This window comes from Triplophysa rosa, linkage group LG25 (genome assembly GCF_024868665.1).
Source record: "Triplophysa rosa linkage group LG25, Trosa_1v2, whole genome shotgun sequence".
Lineage (NCBI taxonomy): Eukaryota > Metazoa > Chordata > Actinopteri > Cypriniformes > Nemacheilidae > Triplophysa > Triplophysa rosa.
In genome coordinates, this window is record NC_079914.1 from 15,206,079 (window position 1) to 15,229,948 (window position 23,870).

Genomic DNA, 23,870 nt, shown 5'->3' on the forward strand with positions numbered 1-23,870 from the left:
ACAGCGTGTCAATGTCCGCTAATGTCCGATTCACGACGTAACGACTCATTTGAACCAATTCAACCAACTCACGAGACTCACTGACTGAACCCATCAAATCAGTCACTCAAAACACATCAGAATACAAGCGTGCTTAGACCATTTTACAAGACTGTAACATTAGTAAGATTAAGTGTTTACAGTTTATTTATGACAGTGTGTAGTAAAGAACATATATAATAATTTAGTTCTGAGTTACTTTTGAGTTTTGAGCTAGTTAATTCAATTGAATTTAATGTGGTAAAAATAAAAGACTGTTATTTAAGAATAAGGTCCGGCAAATGAAGGCCAGTGGCAAAATTACAGCTTTTTGTAAAGAGGGCAACAAAGGAGGATTGTGAAGAGTGACAGGTTATATTTGTGTCAGATCATTTCATTTCCAAATAAATATAACATGAAAGAAGTTCATTATGGTATGGCCAAGGTCATTATGATTACTATAGAAAAGGGTGCGAGCGACTGAGAAAGTGAGTCACACCAGTGCGACCAGTGGGAGAAATGAGTCTAGAGCCCTGAACAGATACATACAAAACTATAACTTACAATACTCATCCAATAAAACTGTTTCATTCATAAATATGATGTTGTTGACCATTACTTAAATAAAGCTTGTGATACTCACTGACACTGAATGTTTGAAGCTTTGTTTCTGTCCGTTTGCTGACGATCTCTAGTTGATAAAGTCCAGTGTGTTGAGATGTGATGTCTGTGATGGTGAGATCTCCAGTCTGAGGGTTCATCTTCAGTCTGTCAGTAAATCTCTCATCAGGCTCATAAACTGGATCACTGTTGTTGACCTCTCTGTTGATTCTAGCTATGAGATCGTCTTTAAACCACCACTTGATCACATCATCTCTCTGTATGTCAGTAAGATGAGTGTGTAGAGTCACAGAATCTCCATCATTCACTGACACTGTATCACCAAACACACCTGCAGACACAAACAGCGAGAGATCAAACACTGTGTGTCTGTAAAAGATTCAGTTGAGATCTTTCATCTCTGAGTGCGTTTACATGCACAAAATAAACGGATATCTATCAAAAATCATCTTATAAAAGAAACCTGTTTTCATGTGTTTACATGCATAGTAATAAACCGGCTACACAGAAACCACGTTTACATGGAAGTTTGAGACTTGCCGGGTTTCTCGTGCAGTGACGTCACCATCGATAGTCTGTTTAGTCATTAAAAATGCAGCGAGAAAACGGTCAGAAGCTGTATTTTATATCTCTTCTCATGTCCGCAGTACCTGCATATGTAACAATAGTTTTTCATTTTGACGTTTCTACATCAACTGCATGATTCCAGAGCGGACTTTTATACGTTATTTTACTGTTACTTCCGTTTGGGACTTTTACTATTGCGCTGTCAGACATGCGCACATAAACAAAACTGAGAGAAAACCGATAAAGGCGTTTACATGCAGCGCGAAATCTGAGTAATGGGCAAAAAACAACCTCTGCCGAGCAGGTTTTGCTTACGTCGTTTATGAAGTTTCCCTGATAAAAGAAAACCGTTTCACACGTTTACACGACCTTACTTGTTATCAGTTTATGAAGCATAATCAGAGTAAGACTGCGCATGTAAATATGTAGAATATTATAAATATATATATATATATTATTTTTCCTTAGATGTGAAAGTAGGTCTACATGTAAATGTATAGTATGGTTTTTTATATATATATATATATTTATACATACATATGTATATTTTAATAACCCAAGAATTTGTGCCATTATAAGAGTTTGAAACGAACGTGAGAATGTTTCTAATGTTGAAAGGTGCTTACGAATGTAGTTGTTCTATGTTATTATTTATTTATTTATTATTATTATTATATATATATATTTTTTTTTTGGGGTAGAGGGTATCACAAGATAAAATAATATGTATAAATATAGAATTAAACAAAGTAGAAGGAAATAATGAAAGATAACCATTGTGAAAAAAATATGTCTTTTTAGGATTCTTTTGTTATAGAATCAAAATATATATGTTTTGAAATGAGAGGCATAATAAATTATAAATAAATTATAAAAAGACTGCATGTAAACGCACTCTTTGAGTCTTGATGATCAGTAAATGTGTTCTGCTACAGTCTACATTAAATATTATATGATCTATGAATGAATCAAACAGTAAGAAAACAATATTTAAATATCTATATATATGTCAGGTGTAATAAGTGAATGATGTTCAGAATGATCGTGTTGATGTCATGCATTACTGTGTGTTCACAGCAGGTGTTCATGTGTATATATGAATTATCAGGACATTACACACTGTTAGTAAATAAACGTCATGTGTTTGTGTGTAAGAGCACTGACATAAAGAAGAGTCAGTGAAACAAATACTAGTGCTGTAGTACTCGAGTCCGGACTCGAGACGTTTTTTTATGGTCTCGGACTTGTCTCGGACTTGGTCATTGGTCTCGCAAATGTTCTAGTCGGTCTCGTCCGAGTCCAGCGATATATGTTTTATTTTCTCCTTCAAAACAAAACATTGATAGAGCAATATTCTTGTGATCCGAAAACTGTTGCCGACTCTCGACTCAAGAACGAGAGCTGCGCGTGCTCATAAGTTCTCTATTCACACAAAAGTTCAGTTCAGTGTGTGCTGTTGATGTAACTAAATAACTCAGGTATATTGGTTCAAGTACACGGGACTGTCATGCAAGCCAGAAAGTGAAAAACAGAATTAATTTGTGAATAATATTAAGTGTTTACGGGAGATGCTAAACGGGAACGATTCAGCTGAACTGGTTCGACCGGTTCACTAAAAAGAAAGAACCGGTTCAAATGAACGATTCGTCCGCGGCGCGAACCAGCGTCAATCACTCATCAGGCACGATGTCAGCGAGCAGCTGCATAATACAGATTGGATTTACAAACCATAATAAATGTATCGACAGTGCGCTTAAAAGGAAACTTTGCATTAGCATTGCATTTAAGTATTTTAGAAAGTTTGGAAAGTAGGGCTTGAAGATAAGATTGATCGTATTTTTATTGTCATTGTGATGAACATGTTATTTAAGTATGGGCACCGACGTGCTTATAAACGAGCCGTGGAGCCTCTGCTCTTTCTAGCGGCTCCTCTAGCGAACACACACGTGCACGGGCAGGCGCACGCACACACACACACGCACGCACAAAACTGTTCATTGCTGCACAACCTTGCTGTTAGGAGGGCTGATAAAAAAGTTCCTTAAAAAAGTAATAAACAATTACACTTCGGCTTTGTGACTTTAGTGCTATACCTATATAGTACAAATAAAATGACCTTATTTTATCTGCTTTTCGATCATTACAAACAATAATGAAAATGATTATCTTAGAATAGAAGATATGCTGTCTCTTGCATCACATAAATTATCTATAGTTAAGTATGTGGTCTTGTAGTCATGATTTTTTTCTGTCTCTGTCTTGACTGTCTCAATTGGACTTGGACTTGACTTGGACTCGAACCTCTTTGGACTCGGACTTGACTCGGTCTCGACTAGTCCTGGTCTTGGACTTGTCTTGGACTCGACAATGGTGGACTTGACTACAGCCCTAACAAATACTGATCGATCTGCATTTTTAATATCACTGTGACAGATTTATTGAAATGAACTTTTTAGAAATATTGTCTTTGCACAATGCTTTAATGTAAAGTGAGACGAAACTGTTCTGAAAAGACTTTAATTATACTGAAGAGATCTCCTCACCTGAGTCAGTGACACTGAATGTCTTGTGTATAGTGTGTGTGATCCTGCCGATGGTGACGTCTGCTTCATACGGTCCAGAGTCTTCATTCTTCATGTGTGTGATGGTGAGAGATCCAGTCTGATCATCCAGCTTCAGTCTGTCTCTGAATCTCTCATCAATCAAATGTGTTGAGATCTTTCCATTCACTATAATGATTTCAGCTACAGGAGAGTTGTTGTGTTTGATCTTCCAGTGTATCTGGTCATTTCTCTGTAAATCAAAAACATCAAAGTGTAGAGTGACAGAATCTCTCTCTTTCACTATCTTCACTTCAGGAGACAAACCTGCAGAACAACCAGAAAGAGGAAAAGAGAAAGAGTTAGTAAAACAGTGTCATGTGAGTCAGACACAAGCGGTCAACACTGAATCAATACAGATACACAAACACTCAAAGAAGCCGATTTAAAGGACGTCAAACAATGCAAACACAGCATTTAGACTCATGTTCACTGTGAACATAAAAAATGTTTATATATATTTTCAGTTTTTGAATGCAGTGACACAGATTGTTTGAAGAACATCAGAGATCAGGGCTCTAGACTGCCACCAAAACGGTCGCAAATGCCATCGTTTTTTATAACGTGCGAGGTCAAATTTCACAGGGTCGCATTGGTGCGAGTTGCCCCGCCAAAGATTTATTTGAACATTTGATGTGATTTATGAGTGGTGAATGACGCTCTTGTGATAAGTGCAGGAAAGAGCGAGCAGAGAGCTCGTGCACTCTCTCTGTCTGCAAACTAAAGTGTGCGTTCCACTTCATTTGGTGTTGCTCAGACCGAAAGGCATAAAAGCATCGTGGGACAGACTCTGACGGATCATTGATGTCATATTACGATGTCCTACAGCTGTGAAAAACAAACAGCGCATCAATGTCCACTAATGTCCGATTCGTGACGTAACGACTCATTTGAACCGATTCATTTTGTTGAAACAACTCGTATGTCAAACACTGAACTCACGAGACTCACTGACTGAACCCATCAAATCAGTCACTCAAAACACAACCCTGATAGCACACATACATCTGGCTTACGTCTATTTGACGTCTGCATTTACATCTGCAAGACATCTCGGAGATGTCCGCTGTCAGACGTCATATAGACATCTAGAAGACGTCTGTAAGATGTTTAGCGGATGTTTTACAGACGTTCAGACGTCTCTGAGACGTATTGCAGATGAGGAAACTATGTATTGCAGATGTCTTTCAGATGTAAATGCAGACGTCAAATAGACGTAAGCCAGATGGATTGTGCTATCTGGGAAGCGTGCTTAGACCATTTCACAAGACTATTAGATTAGTAAGATTAAGTGTTTACAGTTTATTTATGACAGTGTGTAGTAAAGAACATATATAATAATTTAGTTCTGAGTTACTTTTGAGTTTTGAGCTAGTTAATTCAATTGAATTTAATGTGGTAAAAATAAAAGACTGTTATTTAACAATAAGGTCCGGCAAATGAAGGCCAGTGGCAAAATTGCAGCTTTTTGTAAAGAGGACAACAAAGGAGGATTGTGAAGAGTGACAGGTTATATTTGTGTCAGATCATTTCATTTCCAAATAAATATAACATGAAAGAAGTTCATTATGGTATGGTCAAGGTCATTATGATTACTATAGAAACGGGTGCGAGCGACTGAGAAAGTGAGTCACACCAGTGCGACCAGTGGGAGAAATGAGTCTAGAGCCCTGAACAGATACATACAAAACTATAACTTACAATACTCATCCAATAAAACTGTTTCATTCATAAATATGATGTTGTTGACCATTACTTAAATAAAGCTTGTGATACTCACTGACACTGAATGTTTGAAGCTTTGTTTCTGTCCGTTTGCTGACGATCTCTAGTTGATAAAGTCCAGTGTGTTGAGATGTGATGTCTGTGATGGTGAGATCTCCAGTCTGAGGGTTCATCTTCAGTCTGTCAGTAAATCTCTCATCAGGCTCATAAACTGGATCACTGTTGTTGACCTCTCTGTTGATTCTAGCTATGAGATCGTCTTTAAACCACCACTTGATCACATCATCTCTCTGTATGTCAGTAAGATGAGTGTGTAGAGTCACAGAATCTCCATCATTCACTGACACTGTATCACCAAACACACCTGCAGACACAAACAGCGAGAGATCAAACACTGTGTGTCTGTAAAAGATTCAGTTGAGATCTTTCATCTCTGAGTGCGTTTACATGCACAAAATAAACGGATATCTATCAAAAATCATCTTATAAAAGAAACCTGTTTTCATGTGTTTACATGCATAGTAATAAACCGGCTACACAGAAACCACGTTTACATGGAAGTTTGAGACTTGCCGGGTTTCTCGTGCAGTGACGTCACCATCGATAGTCTGTTTAGTCATTAAAAATGCAGCGAGAAAACGGTCAGAAGCTGTATTTTATATCTCTTCTCATGTCCGCAGTACCTGCATATGTAACAATAGTTTTTCATTTTGACGTTTCTACATCAACTGCATGATTCCAGAGCGGACTTTTATACGTTATTTTACTGTTACTTCCGTTTGGGACTTTTACTATTGCGCTGTCAGACATGCGCACATAAACAAAACTGAGAGAAAACCGATAAAGGCGTTTACATGCAGCGCGAAATCTGAGTAATGGGCAAAAAACAACCTCTGCCGAGCAGGTTTTGCTTACGTCGTTTATGAAGTTTCCCTGATAAAAGAAAACCGTTTCACACGTTTACACGACCTTACTTGTTATCAGTTTATGAAGCATAATCAGAGTAAGACTGCGCATGTGAACGCACTCTTTGAGTCTTGATGATCAGTAAATGTGTTCTGCTACAGTCTACATTAAATATTACATGATCTATGAATGAATCAAACAGCAAGAAAACAATATCTAAATATCTATATATATGTCAGGTGTAATAAGTGAATGATGTTCAGAATGATCGTGTTGATGTCATGCATTACTGTGTGTTCACAGCAGGTGTTCATGTGTATATATGAATTATCAGGACATTACACACTGTTAGTAAATAAACGTCATGTGTTTGTGTGTAAGAGCACTGACATAAAGAAGAGTCAGTGAAACAAATACTAGTGCTGTAGTACTCGAGTCCGGACTCGAGACGTTTTTTTATGGTCTCGGACTTGTCTCGGACTTGGTCATTGGTCTCGCAAATGTTCTAGTCGGTCTCGTCCGAGTCCAGCGATATATGTTTTATTTTCTCCTTCAAAACAAAACATTGATAGAGCAATATTCTTGTGATCCGAAAACTGTTGCCGACTCTCGACTCAAGAACGAGAGCTGCGCGTGCTCATAAGTTCTCTTTTCACACATTAGTTCAGTTCAGTGTGTGCTGTTGGTGTAACTAAATAACTCCGGTATATTGGTTCAAGTCCACGGGACTGTCATGCATGCCAGAAAGTGAAGAACGGAATTAATTTGTGCATAATATTAAGTGTTTACGGGAGATGCTAAACGGGAACGATTCAGCTGAACTGGTTCGACCGGTTCACTAAAAAGAAAGAACCGGTTCAAATGAACGATTCGTCCGCGGCGCGAACCAGCGTCAATCACTCATCAGGCACGATGTCAGCGAGCAGCTGCATAATACAGATTGGATTTACAAACCATAATAAATGTATCGACAGTGCGCTTAAAAGGAAACTTTGCATTAGCATTGCATTTAAGTATTTTAGAAAGTTTGGAAAGTAGGGCTTGAAGATAAGATTGATCGTATTTTTATTGTCATTGTGATGAACATGTTATTTAAGTATGGGCACCGACGTGCTTATAAACGAGCCGTGGAGCCTCTGCTCTTTCTAGCGGCTCCTCTAGCGAACACACACGTGCACGGGCAGGCGCACGCACACACACACACGCACGCACAAAAGTGTTCATTGCTGCACAACCTTGCTGTTAGGAGGGCTGATAAAAAAGTTCCTTAAAAAAGTAATAAACAATTACACTTCGGCTTTGTGACTTTAGTGCTATACCTATATAGTACAAATAAAATGACCTTATTTTATCTGCTTTTCGATCATTACAAACAATAATGAAAATGATTATCTTAGAATAGAAGATATGCTGTCTCTTGCATCACATAAATTATCAATAGTTAAGTATGTGGTCTTGTAGTCATGATTTTTTTCTGTCTCTGTCTTGACTGTCTCAATTGGACTCGGTCTTGACTTGGACTCGAACCTCTTTGGACTCGGACTTGACTCGGTCTCGACTAGTCCTGGTCTTGGACTTGTCTTGGACTCGACAAGGTGGACTTGACTACAGCCCTAACAAATACTAGATCGATCTGCATTTTTAATATCACTGTGACAGATTTATTGAAATGAACTTTTTAGAAATATTGTCTTTGCACAATGCTTTAATGTAAAGTGAGACGAAACTGTTCTGAAAAGACTTTAATTATATGAAGAGATTCCTCACCTGAGTGTGGACACTGAATGTCTTGTGTATATGTGTGTGTGTTCCTGCGATGTGACGTCTGCTTCATAGGGTCCAGAGTCTTCATTCTTCATGTGTGTGATGGTGAGAGATCCAGTCTGATCATTCCAGCTTCAGTCTGTCTCTGAATCTTCGTCAATCAAATGTGTTGAGATCTTTCCATTCTACTTAATGATTTCAGCTACAGGAGATTGTTGTGTTTGATCTTCCAGTGTATCTGGTCATTTCTCTGTCTTCACGAACATCAAGTGTAGAGTGACAGAATCTCCTCTCTTTCACTATCTTCACTTCAGGAGACAAACCTGCAGAACAACCAGAGAAGAGGAAAAGAGAAAGAGTTAGTAAAACAGTGTTCATGTGAGTCAGACACAAGCGGTCAACACTGAATCAATACAGATACACAAACACTCAAAGAAGCTTACAAACAACAAGCATTTAGACTAATGTTCACTGTGAACATAAAAATGTTTATATATATTTTCAGTTTTTGAATGCAGTGACAGATTGTTGAAGAACATCAGAGATCAGGGCTCTAGACTGCCACCAAAATGGTCGCAAATGCATCATTTTTTATAACGTGCGAGGTCAAATTTCACAGGGTCGCATTGGTGCGAGTTGCCCCGCCAAAGATTTATTTGAACATTTATGTGATTTATGAGTGGTGAATGAGCTTGTGATAAGTGCAGGAAAGAGCGAGCAGAGAGCTCGTGCACTCCTCTCTGTCTCAAACTAAGTGTGCGTTACTTCATTTGGTGTTGCTGCAGACGAAAGGCATGAAAAGCATCGCTGGGACAGACTCTGACGGATCATTGATGTCATATTACGATGTCCTACAGCTGTGAAAAACAAACAGCGCATCAATGTCTAAGTTGTCCGATTCGTGACGTAACGACTCATTGAACCGATTCATTTTGTTGAAACAATCGTATGTCAAACACTGAACTCAAGAGACTCACTGACTGAACCCATCAAATGTCACTCAAACACAACCCTGATAGCACAAAATCTGTACGTCTATTTGACGTACTGCATTTACATCTGCAAGCACTCGAGATGTCGCTGTCAGAGTCATATAGATCTGAAACGTCTGTAAAGATGTTTAGCGGATGTTTACAGACGTTCAGACGTCTCTGAAGACGTATTGGCAGATGAGGAACTATGTATTGCAGATTCTTCAGATGTAAATGCAGACGTAAATAGACGTAAGAGATGGATTTGTGCTATCTGGGAAGCGTGCTAGACATTTCACAGACTATTAGATTAGTAAGATTAAGTGTTTACAGTTTATTTATGACAGTGTGTAGTAAAGAACATATATAATAATTTAGTTCTGAGTTACTTTTGAGTTTTGAGCTAGTTAATTCAATTAATTTAATGTGGTAAAAATAAAAGACTGTTATTTAAAAATAAGGTCCGGCAAATGAAGGCCAGTGGCAAAATTACAGCTTTTTGTAAAGAGGACAACAAAGGAGGATTGTGAAGAGTGACAGGTTATATTTGTGTCAGATCATTTCATCCAAATATATAACATGAAAGAAGTTCATTATGGTATGGCAAGGTCATTATGATTACTATAGAAAACGGGTGCGAGCGACTGAGGGTGAGTCACACCAGTGCGACCAGTGGGAGAATGAGTCTAGCAGAGGGGGGCAAACTTTTTAGACCAGAGGGCCACATCAAGTTTTGCAAACCAAGTGAAGGGCCGCATGCTACAACCTTGATAATAGAACATTTATTTAAACTGGAGGTATGCATGGAAAATATATTACCTGACAGAAAAATGTGTCATATTAACACATTAAACAACAATTCTTATTTAATATCTATTATTGAGTCATATTTACAACAGATATAATCTCACTGCACTTCTATTACTATGTACATATCAGTCATCATAAAACTATGTCTGATAAAAACTCAGGAAAACCTTAGTAATTGCCTTTCCAAGCCATGGTTATGACAGTGTTAATGTGAGCAATGAGCCTGGTCCCCTCTCCTTGCAAGGGTGTCAAAGTCTGGAGTGATCTTTGATGTAGAGATCCTCAGGATAGCTGACAAGTGGCTGTTTGTTAGGTTTGATCTGCGGTGGGCTTTGTTGTAGTTCATGATTGAGTAGGTTTGTTCACACACATATGTGGATCCAAATAAAACAAGCATTCTTTGGGCATGTTTCTTAATGTTTGGAAATTTGTTTTCATCCAGTGAAGCATAAAACTGGATAACTGGTGTTGTCTGAAACTTCTCCTTCAAAGTAATGTCACACTGGATGTCAATGAGTTCCAGTTGTGTGTCTGGTGGTGCATTCTCACTGTCAAAAGATAGGGGGCATGAGACAAGTTCAAGCTCAGTCTCAATTTTTGCAAAGTCTGTGAAGCGACGGGAAAATTCTGCATGCAAGTCGCTCAAAGTGCTGCTGTACCTCTCAATGTGAGACTGTTTTATTGGTGAGCTTAGTCCGCCCAGTGTTGGAAAATGAGCAAAATCTCGGCTGGATATATGTCTGGAGAACAATACAAGTTTGGCTTTGAACGCTTTCACGTTGCTGTACAGTTCGTGCGCAAAAACGTCCTTTCCCTGAAGTTTCAAATTGAGATCGTTCAGATGCCTCAGTGTGTCGACACCGAACGCGAGGTCGGTCAGCCAGTTTGTGTCTTGTAATTCGGGAAAGTCGTCAGTTTTACCAACTGTATTGAGGAACGTTGCTATCTCAGCTTTTAGTTCCCAGACACGGTGAAACACTTTGCCGAGACTTAGCCAGCGCACATTTGAGTGGTATAAGAGGTCATGGTGCTCTGCCTCCGTTTCGTTAAGTAGCTGAATGAACTGCCGATGGTTAAGCGCTCTTGCCCGTATAAATTGACAAGCTTCACAACCACTTTGACAACATTTTCTAGCTTCAACACACTTTTACACAACGCTTCTTGATGTATGATGCAGTGAAGAAATATTAGTTCTTCTGAGTTCAGGCATTCGTCTTTTACTTTGTCTTGTAACCTTTTTAGCAGTCCAGTGTTTTTACCGGTTAGGTTTGGAGATCCATCCGTTGTGACACTTGTCAGCTTTCCCCATGGCAGGTTATTTTTCCCCAGGCAGACGGACACACTGTCATATAAATCAACGCCCCTGGTCGTTCCCATCATTGATTCCATCCCAAGAAGTTCCTCTGATATTTTGAAATTTTCGTTTATTCCTCTGACAAAAATCAAAAGTTGAGCAGTGCCCGCCATGTCAGTACTTTCATCCAGTGCGATAGAAAAAAGACTGAAGCCGTCCGCTTTATTTTTTAGTTCGGAGAGCAGCTCCTCGTCAATAACTTCAACGCGCCTGGTGATTGTTCTCCGCGATAAGCTAATTTTCTCAAACTGACTTTTAGAACCAGGACAAAGTATGGCAGCAGTCTCCACCATACAGTTTTTCACAAATTCCCCATCCGAAAAAGGCTTGCTGTGCTTTGCAATTTTATGTGCCACTACATAACTAGCTTTCGTCACAGATTCTTGAATTGCGCACTATTTCGTAAATGTATTTTGCTGGGCTTTTAAGTTTGTGGCAAGTTTTAAAGCCTTGTTTGCCTTTTCTGCAGATGACAGGTTCACAGCATAATTCGAATGCTTGCTTGAAAAATGACGACTGAGGTTGTAGTCTTTAAAAACGGCAATACTTTCATGGCATATTAGACATACTGCCTTTTGTCCGATACTGGTGAAGAAGTATTTTGTTGTCCATTCTTCGTTGAACACACGACATTCAGAGTCCACTTTTCTTTTTTTCGCCACACTCATTTTCACTCATTAACGTCCGAGTTATTACCAATGCCTTCTAATTCTACGTTAGGCCCTAATTGTACTGCGTGCGTTTATACTGCCACCTATTGGCGTTCGCTTGTATTGCATCAAATTAGTAATTCAGAACCAAAACATTACTCAAATGCAGTATTAAAAAAAAAACTCCCTCGTGGCTCACGGGCCGGATGAAAGTTTTCAGCGGGCCGTATATGGCCCCCCTCTGGTCTAGAGCCCTGAACAGATACACACAAAACTATAACTTACAATACTCATCCAATAAAACTGTTTTATTCATAAATATGATGTTGTGGGTCACAGGAGGATGTTGACATGACAGATTTCATATATCTCGAGTTAACTGTATGTGATCATTTCACCACAGAATGTTTGACCGTTTGACCATCAGACTATAACATTAACAGCACAAATGTCTGTCTGTCAAGCCAACATACTGATCTTGTATCTAAGCTTATTATTATTATTCTTCTGATCCCCCAAATTTCTGACTGCTACTCCTCCTAGAGCTTTCAAACTACACCCACCAAACTTTCCACAAACCTTCAGTCTGGTCTGACTTGAGTTGCTATATCTTTTCTAACTGATCCGGATTCTGGTTTTCGAAAACCGGACTCTCAAATCCACCTAATTTCCCATAGACTTAACATTGCGACAAACTTTGACGGCTCATAACTCAAAGTGAGGATGTCTAGAAACTTGCGAGTTACCACGTTTGAAGAAGCTATCAGGCTCTGTAAGAACTTACCTCACAATGGGGTGTAAGTTGCACCCCTGGGGCGTAAGAGCCCCCCAAAATTCCCCATTGACTTATAATGGGACAGGAAACATGCCCATATAAGGCGTCATAACTGTCCCATGTTGAATAACTTTGCAGTACAACCACTTAGAGACAAGGGGGTGGGCTCATTTTACTCAGGCAACCAATCAGTGTCCCAGGAACTTCCTTAAGCTATGAAGCCACGCCCATAGCAACCATTTACAGCAACCTAGCAATGGCTCCCATAGACTCCTATTATAAAAAGTCCAGATGGATATCTTTGCAACACAGTGTCGTAGAGACAAGGGGGTGGGCTAATTTTACTCAGGCAACCAATCAGTATCCCTGAAGCTACGAAGCCACGCCCATAGCAACAAAACAGGTTAGCCTAGCCACCGTTTATCAAAACCTATATCTCTGCATAAGAACATCGTAGAGACACGGGAGTTGGTTCGTTTCACTCATAGGTTAGAGTATTATCAATTGCAGATGCCAAGCCACGCCCATAGCAACCAAACAGGTTAGCCTAGCAACCATTTAGCTACACCTATATCTCTGCATCAGAACATCATAGAGACACGGGGGTTGGTTGGTTTCACTCATAGGTTAGAGTATTATCAATTGCAGATGCCAAGCCACGCCCATAACAACCAAACATGTTAGCCTAGCAACTGATTAGCAATATGTATATCTCTGCATAAGAACATCGTAGAGACACGGGAGTTGGTTCGTTTCACTCATAGCTTAGAGAATCATCAACGGCATATACCAAGCCACGCCCATAGCAACCAAACAGGTTAGCCTAGCAACCGTTTAGCAAAACCTATATCTCTGCATTAGAACATCGTAGAGACACGGGACTTGGTTCGTTTCGCTCATAGGTTAGAGTATTATCAATTGCAGATGCCAAGCCACGCCCATAGCAACCAAACAGGTTTGCCTAGCAACCATTTAGCTACACCTATATCTCTGCATTAGAACATCGTAGAGACACGGGACTTGGTTCGTTTCACTCATAGGTTAGAGTATTATCAATTGCAGATGCCAAGCCACGCCCATAGCAACCAAACAGGTTAGCCTAGCAACCATTTAGCAAAACCATTTAGCTACACCTATATCTCTGCATCAGAACATCATAGAGACACGGGGGTTGGTTCGTTTCACTCATAGCTTAGAGTATTATCAATTGCAGATTCCAAGCCACGCCCATGTGTCGTTATAATCATGCTAGTAACATGCTAATCATGCTAACAACATACTAAGCCCGGTTTTAACACACTGGGGTCACATTATTTTTTCCATCATGTTAGAAAAAGTTTAACGATAAAACCTTTCAAACTATTTCAAACTCTTCAGGACAGGCTTTGTCAAGCCAACATAAAGTTTGTACTCGAACTTTACTATCTAGTTTCACACTGTCATTGTTCATGATGTTGATTGATTATGTTAATAAAATCATTACTAAAATAAAGCTTGTGATACTGACACTGAATGTTTGAAACTTTGTTTCTGACCGTATGCTGTTGATCTCTAGTTTATAAAGTCTAGTGCAGTGGTTCTCAACTCTGGCCCGCGAGATCCATTTTCCTGCCGAGTTTAGCCCCAACTCTGATATAAAACACCTGAAGAAGCTAATCAGCGTCTTTAGGAATAGATGCGTTCAACTTAATGCGGCGCTGCACAAATCTATCAGCGTATGACATTTAAGTACCCCGATAGCGATTCAAGTGCAGATTGCTCCGTACACATTTGAATCACTCTCGCGGTACTTTAATACAATGTGCCAAACAATCTGCGCAGCCCCACATCAAGTTGAGCGCATCTGTTCCTGAAGTCGCTGATTAGCTTCTTCAGGTGTTTTATCAGAGTTGGGGCTAAACTCGGCAGGAAAATGGATCTCGCGGGCCAGAGTTGAGAACCACTGGTCTAGTGTGTTCAGATGTGATGTTTGTGATGGTGAGATCTCCAGTCTGATTGTTCATCTTCAGTCTGTCAGTAAATCTCTCATCGGGCTCATAAACTGGATCACTGTTGTCCTCTCTGTTGATTTTAGCTATGAGATCGCTTTTAAACCACCACAGTATCACATCATCTGTCTGTATGTCAGTAAGATCAGTGTGTAGAGTCACAGAACCTCCATCATTCACTGACACTATAACCAAACACACCTGCAGACACAAACAGCGAGAGATCAAACACTGTGTGTCTGTAAAAGATTCAGTTGAGATCTTTCATCTCTGAGTGCGTTTACATGCACAAAATAAACGGATATCTATCAAAAATCAGCTTATAAAAGAAACCTGTTTTCATGTGTTTACATGCATAGTTATAAACCGGCTACGCAGAAAACCACGTTTACATGGAAGTTTGAGACTTGCCGGGTTTCTTGTGTGCAGTGACATCACCATCAAGAGTCTGTTTAGTAATTAAAAATGCAGCGAGAAAACGATCAGAAGCCAGGGTTTTTCCTGCATAGAGAAATTGGAGGCGGCCGCCTCCGTCAAATGTCGTGCCGCCTCAGGCTCTCGCCAAAATTATGTTGCGAGTCTTCACAAGAAATGCTGCGTGCATTTAACAGACTGTCATTTGTAACTGCAGTTGCGACATTACGCCACAGTGGAGGCGCTGTTTCGTTATCAGCACACTGAGGCGCTAAAAAGAGATGCAGAACAAGAGCCAGCCTGTGTTTCACGGCTGTTTGTTTTGCATCCAAGTACGTTTAATTTCTTGAAATTTCCTAAATTAACATGACATACATCATTGTAATGTCTTTAGCTGTGCAGTTGGATCGTTGAATCAGACTATACTGTACACAGAGAGTTCGCCAGTATGAACGCACACTGCGTTTAGAACGACTTGCACACGAATGACTCATTTGAACCGATTCATTTAAACTATTGAACTTTTCAGTCACTAGCGAATATGAGAGATCCTTGAATCATTTAAAGTGAACCACAGAGAATGCAAGATGTGAATGAGCTTTGCTCATTTAGAAAGACTGGTTAATTCAGTTGGCTATTGTGGGCTGAAAAGTTAAAAAAAGTTTGATTAAAAAAAACATTTCTGCTTGGTTGAATAAAAGTAATGTTTTATAAAGCCTAATAATTGTCATTTTTATCTAATTTTGTTAGAAATTTTAATATGTCAAACTCAAAGTCACTTTGGTTAAGCCACTTAAAGGTACAGTAGGCCTACGTGTGTGTGTACAAGATCAGGATGGCACCACCTCCGCCTCATTTTGAGCCAGAAAAAACCCTGTAAGCTGTATTTTTATATCTCTTCTCATATCAGCAGTACCTATGCAACAATAGTTTTTCATTTTGACGTTTCTACATCAACTGCATGATTCGAGAGCGGACTATTATACGTTATTTTACTTTTACTTCCATTTAGGACGTTTACTATTGCGCTGTCAGACATGCACACATAAACAAAACTGAGAGAAAACCGATAAAGGCGTTTACATGCAGCGCGAAATCGGAGTAATGGGCAAAAAACAACCTCTGCCGAGCAGGTTTTGCTTACGCCGTTTATGAAGTTTCTTTGCACAATGCTTTAATCTAAAGTGAGACAATAATTTTATGAAAAGACTTTAATTATACTGAAGAGATCTCCTCACCTGAGTCAGTGACACTGAATGTCTTGTGTATAGTGTGTGTGATTCTGCCGATGGTGACGTCTGCTTCATACGGTCCAGAGTCTTCATTCTTCATGTGTGTGATGGTGAGAGATCCAGTCTGATCATCCAGCTTCAGTCTGTCTCTGAATCTCTCTTCAATCAAATGTGTTGAGATCTTTCCATTCTCTCTAATGATTTCAGCTACAGGAGAGTTGTTGTGTTTGATCTTCCAGTGTATCTGGTCATTTCTCTGTCTGTCAGGAACATCAACGTGTAGAGTGACAGAATCTCTCTCTTTCACTATCTTCACTTCAGGAGACAAACCTGCAGAACAACCAGAAAGAGGAAAAGAGAAAGAGTTAGTAAAACAGTGTCATGTGAGTCAGACACAAGCGGTCAACACTGAATCAATACAGATACACAAACACTCAAAGAAGCTCAAACACAGCATTTAGACTAATGTTCACTGTGAACATAAAAATGTTTATATATATTTTCAGTTTTTGAATGCAGTGACAGATTGCTTGAAGAACATCAGAGATCAGGGCTCTAGACTGCCACCAAAATGGTCGCAAATGCGATCATTTTTTATAACGTGCGAGGTCAAATTTCACAGGGTCGCATTGGTGCGAGTTGCCCCGCCAAAGATTTATTTGAACATTTCATGTGATTTATGAGTGGTGAATGACGCGTAGACATGTGCACGGTTAATTGCGGTTACCACTAAATCCTGCTGAAACAGAGCTGGCTGCGATAATGCAAGGTATCGATTATTTTATTGATGCGTAGCTTGTCTGTGAAGCATGGCTCTGGGATCAGTAGGAAATGCTGCTCGATCTAAAAGGAGTGCGAGTCGCTTATAACGTGCATTTAAAAAAGCAACACCCGTCAAACATGATCATATACTTTATTATCATGAAAATACCTGAGGAGGCTTGAGGAACAGTGATAAAAACAATAGGTTACTATCGTAACCCCGGTTCTCTGAAACATCGAGTGGAGAGATCCACCTATGGGAAGGGCATCCGTACCTGACCTCTGTAGAAGCATCCAATTGCACCAAGTCTGGCTAGACAGACAGGAGCGCGAGCCCTATGCCAGGTGAGGACCCGCCCCCTCACCTAATGCATAAAAGCTACTGCACGCGCTACCTTTCCTCAGTGAGCATATTCGCTTCTCATGCAACAAGCGGGGCAAACTTGGTGGATCTCTCCACTCGATGTTTCAGAGAACCGGGGTTACGATAGTAACCTATTGTTCTCTATCATCATCTCGTTTCGAGATCCACCTATGGGAGAACTAGACAGCTCCCCGGTTGCCCAATACGCTCAACAAAGGTCCGCAAGCCAGAAGACGGTCACCCGTGTGGGCGGTGCCAAACACGTCACAAATAAGCAACCCAGATATATAGAGAGGGAGCTAGATAACAGCATAATACATTAATATATTTAGAAAAATACCAAAAACAAAAAAGTATTTGAAAAGCTTTACAGGTGACATGCGATAGCATGCACACATAAGTGATGCTGGCAATGCACATAGGAAAAATGTGAGATGCCAAGCGAAAGCCGGTATGTGTGAGATGCTGGTGACGTAAGAGCGCTTAGCCTGACCCACCAAGCTATAACCGGGGTTAAAGAAGGTTATGATGAACCCACCCCTAATACAGAATGAGCTACCGGGGTCCTGGTAACATCCAGCCGGTAGTATCTGACAAACGAATGAGGAGAAGTCCAACTGAACAGAGCCCACGAAGCAGCCATGCCTCTGGTAGAGTGAGCTCTGAGGCCCCCTGGGGGCTGCACTCCCATGGATTCATAAGCCATAGAAATTGCTTCCACAAGCCAATGAGAGAGGCGTTGTTTGAAAATGGGATTCCCTGTGTGAGGAGGAGCCCAAGAAATGAAGAGCTGATCGCTCTTTCTAAAGGTCTTAGTCCTGTCCATATAAACCCGCAGGGCACGCACAGGACACAAAGCATGTAACCTCTCATCCTCTGCAGAGGAAAAAGGAGGTGGGTGAAAAGCGGACAACTCTATCACCTCACACGTCACTGCTGGGAAGCATTTAGGCATAAAGGCCGGGTTATGCCTAAGAAAAACTCTATTTCCATCTAAATAAAATTTTGTGCACGAGTGATGAACAGAGAGTGCATGCAAAACACTGACTCGTTTAGCAGAGGTCAGAGCCAGAAGCAATGCCGTTTTGAAAGACAGATGTTTCAACGAAATGTCTCCCAAAGGTTCAAAGGGCCGACGAGACAGAGACTCCAGCACCATGGAGAGGTCCCACTCTGGCACAGTTTTAGCAGGCGTGGGAAGAAAGCGCCGTGCGCCCTTCATAAACCTGCGAAGGAGAGGGTGTTGCCCTACAGATGTGCCATCGAACCCGACATGGCACGCAGCGATAGCAGCTAAATAGACCTTAATAGTGGAAAAGGATCTACCTTTATCTATTAAGTCCTGCAAAAAGCACAAAATATCAGCAACGGAGCACTGATATGATATCAACCTGTGCCCATCACACCACTTCTCAAACACGCGCCACTTACAGTCATACAGAGACCGCATAGAAGCGGCTCTAGCATTCTGAATAGTGGCGATAACACGAGCAGGAAGCCCAAATGTGTTTAAGTTCGCCCTCTCACGGGCCAGGCCCAGAGAGCCACCCTGTCCGGGTGGGGGTGGTAAATTTTTCCATTCGCCTGGGACAGGAGGTCCGTGCGTAATGGGTGGGGCCATGGCTGGGCATACAACAGAGGAGAAATCTCCACCATCCATGGTGCTTTGGGCCACCTGGGTGCTATCAGGAGAAGAGACAAGTTCTGATCTCTCACCCTGGCCAGGGTAGGCAGAATCAGGCAGAGAGGAGGGAACGCATAGAGCAGCACTCGTGGCCACGAGTGGGCCAGCGCGTCCATGCCGAGGGGTGCGTCCTCGTCCCGTAGCGAGAAAAACATAGGACAATGGGCGTTTTTGTGCGAGTCGAAGAGATCTGCGGCCGCCTGGCCGTATCTCTGCCACACAAGGCCCACTACCTGAGGGTGGAGACGCCAATCTCCATAGAGCGGATTCCCCCTCGATAGAAGGTCCACTCCCCTGTTCAGAACGCCCGGAACATGAGTGGCTCGTACAGACAAAAAATGTCGCCTTCTCCATAGCAACAGCTTGTGAGCCAGAGCATGGAGCTAGGAGGAAGCCATGCTCCCTTGGCGATTTATATATGCTACTGCAGTGGTGTTGTCGCAGCGTATCAGCACATGATGTCCCCGCAGGCGGGGCAAAAAATGCCTTAGAGCCTTCCACACAGAGAGGAGCTCCAAATAATTTATATGGGCTAAGTGAAGAGTGTTTGGCCACACACCATCCACTGTTCTGCCCTCTTGTGTGGCTCCCGATCCTGTTAAGGACGCATCTGTCGTAACCACTTTCTGCAACATGATCGCCCCGAGTTCCATGAGTGTAAAACTCCGTCTTCCTCCAGTGGCGCAGCGCTGTTAAGCACGAGCACGTCACTGTTACGGTGTGACTGAGATCTTGCAAGGGGCTGAGGTGGAGAGATAGGACCCACTTCATATAAACCCTCATTCTCAGAAGGCCCAGAGGCAAAACTTGAATTGCCGATGCCATAAGACCCTGTAATCTGAGACATGCGCGATACTGTACCCGCGCTCCTTCCTTGAATTGTGAGAGAGAATTCATGAATGAGCGGATGCGTTCCCGCGATAAACGGTCATGCATTGTCACTGAATTCAGCTCCAGACCCAGAAACACAGTGATATGGCTCGGAGAGAAGTTGCTCTTGCTCTTGTTCACTCTGAAGCCAAGAGAGGTGATGTGAGCGATCACACGGCGTGTGTCTTCCATCACTTCCTCCGCGGAATCAGCTATGATCAGCCAATTGTCTATATATGTGAGGATTCTTAGACCCGCTATTCTGAGCGGTGCCAGCCCCGCCTCCGCACACAGACAGAACACTCTCGGGCTCAGCGAGAGCCCGAAGGGTAGAACTGTGAACTCGTAACACACGCCCTGGTAGGCGAAACGAAGAAATTTCCTGTGCGGAGGATATATGCTTATGTGGAAAAAAGCATCTTTCAGATCGACTGATGTGAACCAGTCGTTCTGATGAATTGAACAAGAGAGAGTGCCGTGCGTCAACATTCTGAAATTGTATGTCCTTAAGTGTTTGTTCAACAATCTGAGATCCAGAATAGGACGAAGGGAGCCGTCCTTTTTCGGGACTAGGAAATAACGAGAATAAAACCCCTGGTTGTACAGATGCGAGGGTATCACCCGTACCGCCCCCTTCTCAAGAAGGGAGGAAATCTCATCTTTCAGAACGTGAGCGGAGCTCTCTTCCGTGTGAGAAGAGAGGATTCCGCTGAAGCGCGGGGGTTTTCTGGCAAACTGGAGCTTGTAGCACGTCGTAACGGTGCGAATAACCCAATCGGGGACCGACACAGACTGCCAAGCTGTCGCATGAGCGCTGAGAGAACCCGCGCGCGTTGGGGATATACACGGCGCTGCCGGCACGGCCGGACTGCTCATTCGTGGTGCAATGGCGCCATCTAGTGGACAGACTGGCGGCGACATGCGGGACATCGGAGAAACGGCTGCAGAGAGCAGAGCGTTTACTCTTGGTGTTTGGCTTTGATTCAGGTTTTTTATTTTCGAAACACACAGCGGGGCCGAAGCCTTTATTGAGTGTATGAGGAGTGATTTGTGCAAACTGTGAAGAGGCTTTGGTAGAGCACTTTTAATCATTGATTTTCCCTCTAGCTCTGGAACAGGGAGCTGGTGAGGGGGATAGTGTATGGGGAACACCTGAACTTGTGGCGTGTGAGGGTGGGCACCCGAACACGGAAAAAGGGGCCCTTGGGTTGAGAACTTTCTCATCTTGGGTAAAGGGGGAAGAAAACTCAAACTTACGTCCAATGGGCTGGCTGCCCGTGAACCTGGACCAAGAAGCCCCTGAAGGGGCATATCAGTTATGCCTCTTGCGTTTGCCATCCGAAGTGGTGGGGTTAGGGGGCTTCTTTGCTGCAGATGCAGTATAAGATGACTTACCCCAGGTCTTAGGTGGCTGGTTAGTCTGCTGGCTAGGCTGCAGGCTGGGTTGCCTGTTGCGGGACTTGTGTTTGGCCGCATTATCAAACGGCCGATTTGAGGCCGGGGCCTGAGGGGGACGAGAGGGAGCCTGGCGTGCAGCAGTCTTCCTAGGCAAGCACAGCTTAAACGCCTCATCCTCCTTCTTATCATCACAGCACTGCTGCATTAGGGCAACCGCTGGACCGAAGAGAGCCTGGCCAGGCTCCACCGAGGCTCCTGCAATGCGCCTTTTCTCACTGTCGGGCAGACCAGAGAGATTTAGCCAGAGGGCGCGTTCCCCGTAACTGAAAGAGCCATAAAACGTCCGCTGGCTTGGACGGCCATACGGGCATTGCGCAGAACCAGGTCATTAACAGTGACGATCTCTTTCCAGAGAGTAGGCGATGGGGAACCTTTATCCAGGTGCTTACCCATGTCCTCCAATAACTCAGCCTGGTAGGCTGAGAGGAGGGAGGAAACATTTAGTGCTCGCACCGACAGAGCAGACGCTTTGTACGAGGTCTGAAAAACCGAAGCCGTAAAGCGGTCCATCTTGTTCGGGAGTGCTGGCTTGGGGGGGAGCCAGAAGACCTCCCTGAGAGGGGCTGAGGTGTCTAGCGATGGACGGCTCGATAGCGGGAGGGTCACCCATACCAAGCGATGCCATATTCTTAACCTCCAGACCCGTTAAGCCATGCTTCAGGTCGAGCGGGTCGTTCCAAAAATGGCGCATGTGCTTAGCGCACGCGGGGACAATCGGCAAGAGCTGTTTCCGCGAACCGGCCGGGGGGCCGAGGAGTTTGCCGTCGTAGATGTCCCTCTCCTAATTGGCGGTATTCTGGAGCGCCGGCCAATCGATGCCGAGCCGAGCGGCCGCTCGTTCACACAGGAGGATCGCGTGCGGTTGTGCAGCTGCGCCGCTAACTGGAGTAGCCTGGACGGACGGGGTGGTGTCCTCGTCCTCTGAGCCATCGAGCAAAGAGGGATCTTCATCTTCACCCGAGCCGGCAGGCTCACCATGAAACGACGAAACCCCGGGTAGGATATCGTCGAGTAAGCTCTCATCGGCCTGGTCAGCCCAACTGAGAGACGGCAGACTCTGGGAGGCCACCAGAGCTGTCCCGCAATCGACCGCCTCAGCATCCGAGTCGCACTATTCTTCGGTGCCCTGGGTAGAGGCAATCTTAAGCCGGCGCCTGAGAAGCTTCTTAGGCAGGGCGAGGCAATGGCTGCAGTTTTCCGGCAGCGAAAGTGCTTCCTCGGCGTGTTTAAACCCCATACATACGAGGCAATAGGGATGGGTATCCCTTGTGGCGATAAGGGAGTCGCAGGCGGCAGGGCATGCACGTGACTGCGGGTCCGATGGGGGAGCAGATCGTTTATCCATGCGGAGAAACAGTCAGGCAGCCTGGTAATAGAAAAGATGGCGAGCATGGGTGGCAAGCTGACCAATCGAAGATAAATAGCAACCAACCGTAAATCCTGACAACACGCCTGGCGAAGGCTGATCGGAGATATGTCCTTCTGTAGGCCAAGTGAAGTAGGACAAGCACAGTAAAGCTGCATAGCAAAGAGGTCGCGAGAAGCGAATGTCAACTGAGGAAAGGTAGCGCGTGCAGTAGCTTTTATGCATTAGGTGAGGGGGCGGGTCCTCACCTGGCATAGGGCTCGCGCTCCTGTCTGTCTAGCCAGACTTGGTGCAATTGGATGCTTCTACAGAGGTCAGGTACGGATGCCCTTCCCATAGGTGGATCTCGAAACGAGATGATGATAGAGAACATGTCCTTAGGCATTTCCTAGAACTACGTGTTAAGGTCTTCTTCTGCAGTGCATATTTGGAGTTTCTGCAAGAAAGCGCCCTCTGGCTTTCGGATGCAGCAGCATTTTACCGTACATCACTCACAAGTTGTGCATAAATCACGTGATATATATTTTCGGTTAATCAGGCAGAAGTCTAATGACGCGCTTGTGATAAGTGCAGGAAAAAGCGAGCAGAGAGCTCGTGCACTCTCTCTGTCTGCAAACTAAAGTGTGCGTTCCACTTCATTTGGTGTTGCTCAGACTGAAAGGCATAAAAGCATCGCGGGACAGACTCTCTGACGGATCATTGATGTCATATTACGATCGTTCTGTCGACACATAAACAAGAAAACAATATCTAAATATCTATATATATGTCAGGTGTAATAAGTGAATGATGTTCAGAATGATTGTGTTGATGTCATGCATTACTGTGTGTTCACAGCAGGTGTTCATGTGTATATATGAATTATCAGGACATTACACACTGTTAGTAAATAAACGTCATGTGTTTGTGTGTAAGAGCACTGACATAAAGAAGAGTCAGTGACACAAATACTGATCGATCTGCATTTTTAA

The 23,870-nt window shown here is 42.9% G+C and overlaps 1 protein-coding gene across 4 annotated transcripts in view; it reads right to left on the bottom strand.

Moving 5' to 3' along the window:
- Positions 1 to 23,870, bottom strand: part of LOC130548461 (uncharacterized) — a 66,277-nt gene that overhangs the window by 37,583 nt on the left and 4,824 nt on the right. For all 4 annotated transcript variants that reach the window (XM_057325239.1, XM_057325237.1, XM_057325238.1 and 1 more), the window contains exons 4-7: positions 16,402 to 16,725; positions 5,587 to 5,895; positions 3,750 to 4,073; positions 662 to 970 (exon numbers count right to left, since the gene is read on the bottom strand). In XM_057325239.1, coding sequence (XP_057181222.1) covers positions 662 to 970; positions 3,750 to 4,073; positions 5,587 to 5,895; positions 16,402 to 16,725 — 1,266 coding nt within the window. The remainder of the gene's footprint in view (positions 1 to 661; positions 971 to 3,749; positions 4,074 to 5,586; positions 5,896 to 16,401; positions 16,726 to 23,870) is intronic.